An 11,047-nucleotide genomic window follows, 5' to 3' on the forward strand; every position below is an offset into this window, starting at 1 on the left:
TTCACATTTCCTAGGTGTTCCCTATCCAGTGCCTGTATGCTCAACCCAATCTCCACCCAACCCTCTCCCCTATCAAAACCTCTCACTAGACACATCATTGTCACCAGAAGTTTATAGCTTATTTTTATCTATTCTAGGTGTTGAACAGAGGCTTGTTCATACACAAATGGATAAGGACATATGACCATCATGAGAGCATATGTTCACTACCCTAAAACTCTTCTGGTTCACCAAGCATGGTGGTGCACACGCTTAATCCCAGCACTTAGGGAGCAGGGACAGGTGAATCTCTAATTTTGAGACCAGCCTGATCTACACAGAGTTTCAGGCCAGCCAAGGCTACAAAGAAAGAACATTTTTGTTTTTTTAAACCTTACCATAGGAAACTTAGAACACACTTAAGTCACTCAATTTAAATGATTATACTTCCAGGGAAATTCTTGTTTGCCAGTAGCAGGACATCATAAAGGCAAGTCTGTGAACTCCTTGGGTTAGAACATTCTGTTATACAGGGGCATCTCATGCATTGTAAGATGCTTCACTGAATCACTGACTTCTGCCTCTTTAATGTCAGTGGCATTACCCGCCCCTCACCCCCACAGCCAGGTTAGTCAAAGGAAAAATGTCCCTAAGCAATACTAAATGCTGTACAGGCATAATGATTCCCCATTGAGAAATACTAATAAATCTAATTCACCACAAGTAGTGTCCTCACTTCTGTGGCTCCAACCCCCCCCCCCCCCAACCATCTTAAAGGATGTAATTTTCCATAAAGTTACATGACTAAGTTCCTGGTATGCCAGTGAGATCTCCCCACACAATAAGTACTCTCTGAACAATGGGTGAGTTCTATTTTCACACATTTCTCACTGATTTCTGAAGTTGTTTCCCACAGGGACTTCGAGGTCCTGCTTCCAGTAAGATGTTCTTCCTAATTAGGAAGGGGCGAGGATGAAGATCCCCGAGGACTTCCCACCTCTTGCCATGACTTCTCCCCTGGCTTCTCTTGGCGAGAACTTAAAGCTGAGCTTCTTGGTTCTCTGAGGAACATCTGAGAAAGAAATCTGCTCTGCTCTTATTTCTAATTCACGGGAAGTTGAGGTTGTGGATCTCGCATTTCCAAGTCCACGGAAACATATAGCTTCATGCTGTGATTCCACAGAGGCAGGAATCTGGGCCATACGTGGTCTATGCGTCTCTGTCAGGTAACTGGAAAAGCCATCATGAGCCAGGGCTGTTTCCACAGAGTTGTCTGGGTCTGTATGTTTAGAACATAAAACATCACTGTGCTCAGAACAGCAAAGGGACTGCACCGCTGGCGTGAGCTTTGCAGCCACAGGCTTAATTTAGCTGTGACAGTTTGTTCCACATGGGAAGTAAAGGGAACGGTACCGTGAGACAGGTGACATTTCACAGAGAGTGCCTGCATGAATATTTGAGGAAAACCACTGTACTAGACTTTGGGTGGGACTCTGAAATGAATACAGTGTGATATCATACCATGTTTGTTCTTTTGGTATTTACTGAACACTTACAGTACACGGAACTCCAGACTAAGGAGACCAAGTTAGGTATCAGCGATTCACTTACTCTTCTGACCTGTGCTGAATGCTGTTTTATAACTTTGACTTTCATGAGAATTGGAAATGAAAGGAAAAGCAAGGCATACTCTATCCTTGGGGATCTCACACTGCAGTAGGCAATATAATTCATAGTGGTAAGTGCTATGATTGCAGAATGTCCCGAGAGAAGTCCAAGACATTGCATGGGGAGAGATATTTCTCATCTCTGACATATCTAAGCCATCAAGGGCCAGAACTTAGCTTATGACAGAAGAGGACCCCTAGGCTTTGTGCTCTCCTCCTCTGAGGTATGTGCTGTCAGCATGTTACAATTTAGATCTTGCATATCTGAAAACTTAAAGAATTTGGTAGGCATTACAGAGGTTACTGCCTGAGAACAGCTGGATGGGCACCCAGGACTTTAGCTGTTTTCAATGCTTTCTTCTACAAGTAGCATCCTGAGAGAATTTTCTAATAATCTAGGAATTTAAGTCTGCTCTCCACCCTCTCTGTTTCTATAGTTGTAAGGTATATTTCCTGAATTCCCTCTACCCTGGGCAGGTCTTTATCACTTGTCTGGATCAGTGAGAGAGAAATATTTTGTGATATGGGCAGATTTATCTGGCTCCAAACCTCAGGTCTCACTGGAGGAAACACTGAGTTAATGCAGTCTCAGCTTCCTTGGGGGGGGGGGGGGGGCATAGTTTTGAAGTTAGTATGGAATCTGGGTAATACCCTGAGGTAATTATGTAGCTGGGCACTGAGGAAGGATGTTGGATCACTATTACTGCCACATTGCTCTGAGTGTAAGAGTGGAGGAAATCAACATGCCAGAAGAGAAAAATAAATGGATTACAGTGAAGAATGTGGAAAAGGTCAATAAGTATTCAAAGATAGAATAAGGACAGGAATTGGAGAAGAAATATACTCACAGGACACATCTGTAGTAAGCTTTGGTTCCCTTAAAGGATACTGACCATCAAGGGACCTATACCAGTTTATCTATTCTGAAAACACTGATACTGTACCTAAAAGGATAAGAAACTTTGTTCTGCAAACCAAGGAAAGGCATAATATAAGAACAGTGCAGGGGAAAGGATACTGAAAACATTCAAAAGCAATAGAAAGACATTCAACACAGATGAAAAGTGTTCTGGAAACCTCTTCTTCATGAGGAAATACAACTTTTTAATAAATCTTTCCTTCTTTGATCTGTTTCCAAAATTCTACATTCTGCATACAAAGTGATTTATTCACCAGATAATAGACATTCTTGCTGATGTCCTCTTGGCTGCAGGCTAAAACCCAGAGTCCCTAACAGTCCTTCAGACACTGGTGGTGGTCTCTTCTATAGCTTTATACTTGGCTATTTCCTACACTATTCCAGCCATTTGCTCTCTCTCTCTCTCTCTCTCTCTCTCTCTCTCTCTCTCTCTCTCTCTCTCTGACTTCATGTCACCCTCTTCCTTCTCCATTTTACTAACTCCTCATCTTTCATATTATTTCAGATCACACAACCCAAATTGCTCCCCTATGGCTGACATACACAATGTGACTGAGTTCCTTTTTCTGGGACTCTCTTCTAACAAAGAGGTGCAGAGAGTCTGTTTTGTGATATTTCTGCTCTTGTACATGGCCATTGTGCTTGGGAATCTTCTCATGGTGGTCATCGTGGCGGTCAGCAGAAGTCTTGGCTCCCCCATGTACTTCTTCCTCAGCTCCCTCTCCTTTGTGGAGATCTGCTATTCCTCCACAACAGCCCCCAAACTCATCTTGGATCTCCTAGCTGAAAAGAAATCTATATCTGTATGGGGCTGCATGGCACAACTTTTCTTTATGCATTTCTTTGGTGGCATTGAGATGTTCCTGCTCACGATGATGGCCTATGACCGCTATGTGGCCATCTGCAAGCCCCTGCACTACACCAGCATCATGAACCGACAGGTGTGTGCAGTCCTTGTAGGAATGGCATGGATGGGAGGTTTTGTCCATTCCCTTGCCCAGGTCCTTCTCATCTTCCGCTTGCCCTTCTGTGGCCCCAATGTCATTGACCATTATTTCTGTGATGTGCTTCCTGTGCTTAAACTTGTCTGCTCAGACACCTTCCTCATTGGTCTGCTGATTGTTGTCAATGGGGGAACACTCTCTGTGATCAGCTTTGTGGTCCTCTTATCATCCTATGCAGTCATCTTGTTCCACCTGAGAACTCAGAGTGCTGAGGGACGGCGCAAAGCTCTGTCCACCTGTGCGTCCCATGTCACTGTAGTTGTCATATTCTTTGCACCCTGTGTCTTCATCTATCTGAGACCGACAGCCACTCTTCCTATAGACAAGATGGTAACTGTATTCTACACGGTGATAACTCCCCTCCTCAACCCAATCATCTACTCCCTGAGAAATGCAGAAGTGAAGAAAGCCATCAAGATTCTATGGATCAAGGCAGCAAAAGTAGATACAAAATAGAGACTGATGCATCTATAGGGTTGCAGACCCCTTCAGCACCTAGGGTTCTTTCTCTAGCTCCTCCATTGGGGGCCCTGTGTTCCATCCAATAGCTGACTGTGAGCATCCACTTCTGTGTTTGCCAGGCATTGGCATAGCCTCACAAGAGACCACTATATCAGGGTCCCTTCAGCAAAATCTTGCTGGCATGTGCAATAGTGTCTGCGTTTGGTGGCTGATGATGGGATGGATCCCCGGGTAGGGTAGTCTCTGGATAGTCCATCCTTTCATCTTAGCTCCAAACTTTGTCTCTGTAACTCCTTTCAAGGGTATTTTGTTCCCTATTCTAAGGAGGTCTTCCTTCTTGGTTTTCTTGTGTTTTGCAAATTGTATCTTGGGTATTCTAAGTTCCTGGGCTAATATCCACTTATCAGTGTGTGCATATCTAGTGACTTCTTTTGTGATTAGGTTACCTCACTAAGGATGATATCCTCCAGATATATCCATTTGGCCAAGAATTTCATAAATTTATCCTTTTTAATAGCTGAGTAGTACTCCATTGTGTAAATGTACTACATTTTCTGTATCCATTCCTCTATTGAGGGACATCTGGGTTCTTTCCAGCTTTTGGCTATTATAAATAAGGCTGCTATGAACATAGTGGAGCATGTGTCCTTATTACCAGTTGGAATATCTTCTGGGTATATGCCCAGGAGAGGTATTGCTGGATCTTCTGGTAGTACTATGTCCANTTTTCTGAGGAACNGCCAGACTGATTTCCAGAGTGGTTGTACAAGCTTGCAATCCCACCAGCAATGGAGGAGAGATGGATAAACAGTATGAACTAACCAGTACCCCCAGAGCTCGTGTCTCTAGCTGCATATGTAGCAGAAGATGGCCTAGTCGGCCATCATTGGTATTGCAAACTTTATATGCCCCAGTACAGGGGAATGCCAGGGCCAAGAAGTGGGAGTGGGTGGGGAGGGGAGCAGGGAGGGGGGGAGGGAGTGCATAGGGAACTTTCAGGATAGCATTTGAAATGTAAATAAAGAAAATATTTAATAAAAAATAGAACTCCAATAAAAAAATAGAGGCTGAATTTGTTTATTGTCATGCGTCTGAAATAATGTTGAATACAAACTGACGGGATAAAAGGAGTAGAAAGAAAATTCTCAGGGCTTATTAGTTCTAGAGAGTTCTGTATGGTCCACCCTAAATGTTTTCTTTTAAACATCTGTAAAGTATTTCTGGCTATAGAAATATTTTAATACATCTAGCCATTTTAGAATGTTTCAAGTTTGTATCCCTATAAATGATAATGTGAAAAATATGCAAGGGAAATGTCCAACTATAGACTCACTCACCAGAGTGAATTTACCTTGTTGAAGAATATGAAGGCCTTTGTTGCTCTGTGAAATTGAATTGCAAAATGCTCCTCAAAGAATCAAGACATTGTAATTAAATACATAGAGGACTGGGGATGTGGCTCAGCTGCTAAAATGCTGATATTCATAAAGTGTGGGATTGATTGCCAGCACCCATAAACTTGGCATTGGTACATGCCTGTGATCCCAGCCACTGGAAACTGGAAACAGAGGATCCAGGACCTCGAGGTCATCCTTGGTTATGAAGACAGTTTTAAGCCAGCCTGAGATATAAGACCCTGATTTATTCTATGTACATTTTAATAAATAAAATTATTTTATTTGAGATTACAATTATAACATTTGTTTTTTTTCCTTTTCTCTACTCTAAACCCTCCCACACATCCCTCCTAATTCTTCTTCAAGTTCATGAACCTTTTTTTACTAATCGTTATTGTATGCATATGTGTATATGTATATACATATATATTCCCAAGTAGAAGCTGTTCAGTTCACATTATCTAACTTGTATGTTATTCCAAGGCTGACAGTTTGGTACTGGACAATCTATTAGTGTGCTTTTCCCTGAAGAAGACCACCTCTCCCGCCCCCGGCTTTCCTCAGTTGCCTAGAGTTTTTGTACAAAACTCAAGCCTCAAGAGCATGTGTGTGTGTGTGTGTGTGTGTGTGTGTGTGTGTGTGTTTATATGTTTTAAAACTGTCTCAACATATCTCCTAACAATATATTTTTTAATTTCAAAAAATTTTTTTAAATTGTCCAAATTTCACACACCAAATGAGAAAAACTGACATCATGTGCCTCCTAACAGCCAACTAGACAGTCATAACACCTCCTTGGTGAGAAACTTGGCCTGAATACTAAATAACTCTGTAAAGTAGTTATCTTTTTCTCTTTAGAAGTATGACAGCTAAGAAAACTGGAAGGACACTTCCACAATACTAACAATAATTGAGTATAATATGGGAACCTGTATTGGCTAAAGGTACCAGTGAGGGTGCGGGGGCTCTAGGACATAAGAAAGCTGTACAAATGTTGATTTTCTTATTTTTATGATTATGTGTTTCTCTCCTGAGGTTTAGGGATGTCTCATTGGCATGGCAGCAGCTTTCAAACATTTCAAAAAGATATAAATATTATTTGTAGTCTGCATATCTAAGGTATACAATATGCATGATATATATACATATATATGCACAATAAAATACTAGTGCTGTGAAGAAAAATTAGCATATCCATTACTTCCATAGTTAGCTTATTTTGTTATAAGTGCCTAAAATTCACTCTTGTGGCAAATTTTCAGTATAAAATTAGATTTTGTTTGGAGATGTAGCTAGATGGATAGATAGATACACAGATAGATAATAGGTGGATATGGATATAGATATATAGGTAATACATAGATATATTCATATATCTATATATGTATATGTATACAAAGACATGTGTATCTGTATATTATGTATAGGGACATAGATCTAGGTATAGATAATATATATAGATTATATAGAGAGAGATGATAGATAGATAGGTAGGTAGATAGATAGATAATAGAGAAAGATGTTGTCCAGGCTTGCCTCAGACTGACAGAAATCCTCCTGCCTCAGATTCTCAAATGCTTGTATTGAGGCATGTGCTTCTGCATACAGATATAATAATTTTAAGTATAGTTCTCATGCCATGCACTATATCACCAGACCTGCTCATCTTATATAACTATAAGTTTATATCCTTTGGTCTAATTATGCCTAATTCCATTGTCTACATATCTATTTGCCTACTGAGAAAATGAATAATAAAGAAAATATTCACAAATATTCTTAATGGAGAAATAGGATTAAATAAGTTATAAAATTATTTTTGTACTTTTTCAAGATTTTTATATCAATTTACTTTATAATAAATGAAAGTATATATACAGTAGTATTATCCCTAAACTGCTACAGAACATCAGCTATAGCCTTCCCTCCCTTTTACCCACATCTCCTGTGGACAACAACCTCTTAATAGCCCTCTGACCACAATGCAATTAAACTTAAAATTAACAGCAAAAGAAAAAACAAAACAAAAAAAAAACCCTTCCAGTAAATATATAAACTCATGGAGATTAAACAACTCATTTCTGAATGATGAATGCAGCAAAGAAATCAATAAAGAATTCAAAATAAGTCCTAGAGAACCCCAGGGAAGAGAAGGCAGGAGGAATGGAAGAGCCAGAGGGATGGAGGACAGCTGGAGAGCTAAGCTCTCTGAATCAACTGAACAAAGCTCACATGAGCTCACCCAGACTGAAACAACAAGCACGGGGCTCACACAGGTCTGCACAGGTCCTCTGCATATATACTATAGCTCTCAGCTTAGTAATTTTATGTGACTCCTGAGTGTATGAATGAGTGGGTCTCTTGGTTTTGGTTTTTTGTGGGTTTTTTTTCTTTGTTTATTTGTTTATTTGTTCATTTGTTTGGGTTTTTTGTTTTTTGTTTTTTGTTTTTTGTTTTTTGTTTTTTGTTTTTGAGACAGGTTTTCTCTGTGTAGGCCTGGCTTTCCTGGAAAGCCTATAGACAAAGCTACACTCCAACTCACAGAAATCTGCCTGCCTCTGCCTCCTGAGTGCTGGAATTAAAGGTGTTTCTTGTTCCTACTCTGGGGATCTTTTTCTTCTGTTGGGTTGCTTTGTCCAGCAGGATACATATGGGTTTGTTTAGACTTATTACACCTTATTTTGTCATGTCTGCTTGTTGTCTCCTAGAAGCCTGCTCTTTTCTAATGAAAGACAGAAAAATAATGGATCTGGATGGTAGGGGAGGGAAGGTGGGAAAGGACTAGAAAGAGTAGAGGAAGAGGAAACTATAATCAGGATATATTGTATGAGAATAAGAACCTATTTTTAATAAAAGAAAAAAATAATAAAATAAGATAAAGTCTTCCCGGAACTAAATGAAAATAAAAACACAATACAACAAAATTTGGGGAACACACTGAAAGAAGTTCTATGAGGGAAATGTATAACTCTACATGTCTACTTTAAAACATTAAGCCAGGTAGTGGTGGCACACGGCTTTAATTCCAGCACTTGGGAGGCAGAAGCAGGCAGATTTCTGAGTTTGAGGCCAGCCTGGTCTACAGAGTGAGTTCCAGGACAGCCAAGGCTATACAGAGGAACCCTGTCTTGAAAGAATCAAAAAAAAAAGTTAAAAATTAAAAAAAAAAATCAGAAAGACATGGTAGAACACACCTTTAATCCCAGCACTTGGAAGAAGAAGGAAAGTAGATCTCTATGAATTCAACAAGCCTTGTGGAATTACAAGACGGCCAATGCTAGGTAGAGAGTGCATGTGTAAAAAATGAAAGAAAGAAAGAAAGAAAGAAAGAAAGAAAGAAAGAAAGAAAGAAAGAAAGAAAGAAAGAAAGAGAAAGGGAGAGAGAGAGAAAGAGGAAGAAGAGAAAAAAGAGAAATGAGAAAAAGAAAAGAATCTTTATGATGAAACTCAAATATTTGTAAAAAAAAAGAACAAATCAAACCCAAACCCAGTCAATGGCAAGGAAGAGTGAAAATCAAATTTTATAAAGAAGACAATACCAAAAGTCAACAAATCTAAAACCTGATTGTTTGAGAAGATAAACAAGATTGTGAGACTCTTAGCCCAACTAACCAAAACCGAGAACCCAAATTAACAGAATCAGAAATGAGCAGGGAAACATTACAGCATTCACCAAAGAAACTCAGAATATTTTAAGTAAATATTGTGCAAACGTTTACTTCATAAAGCTGGAAAACCTAAAAGAAATAGATGAATTTCTAAATTCATCCAAATCATTAGTTAAAGTTAATTGTAGCATGTAGTTTCTACTACACCACTTTAAGCTCCATGTGGCCCATGTGTGGACCATGCTACCAGCCACCACCCTGGGTACCTTTGATCCATGGATGAAAGACACATGCACATTAATTTATTTTTAATATACTTTTTAGCCCAATGGCAGGGTACTTCTAAGCTTCCTATGGTTAATGTGCCCTTACCTTCACTCCCACTGCAACACCTCTAAATCTGCCCTCAACTTAGTTGTGCTTCTAATCTCCCACCTGCTACCCCAGGTCCAGTTGTGGAAGGGGCCAATGGGCACTCCACTCAAGGTCTCACATGCATTGTGGCTCTCTCTCCCTCCAAAGCATGGCAAAAATATTTTCTCCTCCTGTGTGCCCCTAGCCTGCCTTCAGAAACCTGGAAGTCCTGCCTCTTCCACCCAATCATTTCTATTGACTGATCAAGATCCAACTGGGGAACAGGACCTTCAGCATTCATAGGCAGGTTGCCAATCAAAACATCAGAACCAACCCCTACAATTAGCAACCTAAATAGACCCATAACAAGTATGAAAACTGAAACAGTAATAAAAAGACTTCCAGAAAAAGAAAAAGAAAAAAAAGGCCAGGGCAAAGTGATTTATAGCAGAATTCTACTAGACTTTCAAAGATCTACAGCCAATCTTTTTTAAACTATTTGAGAAAGAAAGAAAGAAAGAAAGAAAGAAAGAAAGAAAGAAAGAAAGAAAGAAAGAAAGAAAGAAAGAAAGAGAAAGAGAGAGGGGGAGGGAGAGAGAGAGAAGAGAAAGATGGAAAGGGAGAGGGAGAGAGAAGAGAAGAAAAGAGAAGAGAAGAGAAGAGAAGAGAAGAGAAGAGAAGAGAAGAGAAGAGAAGAGAAGAGAAGAGAAGAGGAGAGAAGGGAGGGAGGGAGGGAGGAAGACTGACTACAGGCCAACATCTCTAATGAACATAGACTCTAAAATACTCAATAAAATACTAGCAAACAGCCTACATCAAAAAGATTTTGGCCGGGCAACCTTGGGCTCAAACTCGGTGGAGAGTCCCATGGTCCCCAGAGGACTCTCCACCACCAACCCCAGGTGCCCTAGAACACCAAGGATCTCAGGATCACCGGTGAGTGGAACACAACATCTGTTCCAACACAACTGGAAGTACCTGGGTCCAGCAGGAGCATGGACACAGGAGCCCTGCCCAACCAATGGCTTGGGTTCCTTCCAGTCAATGCTGGTCTACCTTGGATTTGAACTCAGCAGAAAGCCCCATGGTCCCCTGAAGAGGTACCACTTCCAGGTGCTCTAACACACTCAGGATCTTAGAATCCCAAGATCCCAGGAGCTTGGTCATACAAGGATCTCAGGGTCTCAGAGGAAGCTTGACTGCCAAGAATGCTGACACACCCAGAATCTCAGGATCCCAGGAGCCCAGAATCATGGGATCTCAGAAAAAGCTGGAGGAGTTCTGACTCAACCGGGATTACAGGAAGGACAGGCTCCAATCAGATATATTGAGGGCAGGGAATACTTGAGATAATTAGTTGGCAGGAAGCAAGCATAAGAACAGAAGCAACAGAAACCAAGATAACTTGCTATCATCAGAACCCAACTCTCCCACCATAGCAACTCCTGGATACACCATCAAATCAGAAAAGCAAGACATGGATCCACAGTCACTTCTTATGATGATGATGGAGGACTATAAGAAAGACATTAAAAAAAAACTCCCTTAAAGAAATACAGGAGAATACAGGTAATCAGCTAGAAGCCCTTAAAGAGGAAACACAAAAATCCCTTAAAGAATTACAAGAAAACACAATCAAACAGGTGAAGGAAAGGAA

General features: G+C 40.4%; 1 protein-coding gene across 2 annotated transcripts; it reads left to right on the forward strand.

The window, feature by feature from the left end:
* The first annotated feature begins 1,070 nt into the window (after positions 1-1,070).
* On the forward strand, positions 1,071-10,743 carry LOC110318699 (olfactory receptor 4X2-like). 2 transcript variants are annotated; one of them, XM_021193919.1, is made up of 2 exons: positions 1,071-1,205; positions 3,071-4,025. In XM_021193919.1, the coding sequence occupies exon 2, from the start codon at positions 3,096-3,098 to the stop codon at positions 4,023-4,025; it is 930 nt and encodes a 309-aa protein (XP_021049578.1). In that variant the 5' UTR covers positions 1,071-1,205; positions 3,071-3,095. The 2 variants fall into 2 exon arrangements, with proteins under 2 accessions (XP_021049578.1, XP_021049580.1); XM_021193921.1 differs by lacking the exon at positions 1,071-1,205 and adding an exon at positions 10,735-10,743 and having other exon boundaries at positions 3,096-3,980.
* The last annotated feature ends 304 nt before the right edge of the window (positions 10,744-11,047 follow it).

Source organism: Mus pahari, chromosome 3, assembly GCF_900095145.1.
Source record: "Mus pahari chromosome 3, PAHARI_EIJ_v1.1, whole genome shotgun sequence".
NCBI classification, from domain to species: domain Eukaryota; kingdom Metazoa; phylum Chordata; class Mammalia; order Rodentia; family Muridae; genus Mus; species Mus pahari.

What these genes read in the sequence shown, in the direction of transcription:
- LOC110318699 (XM_021193919.1), top strand. Translation starts at nt 3,096, where the DNA reads ATGGCTGACATACACAATGTGACTGAGTTCCTTTTTCTGGGACTCTCT.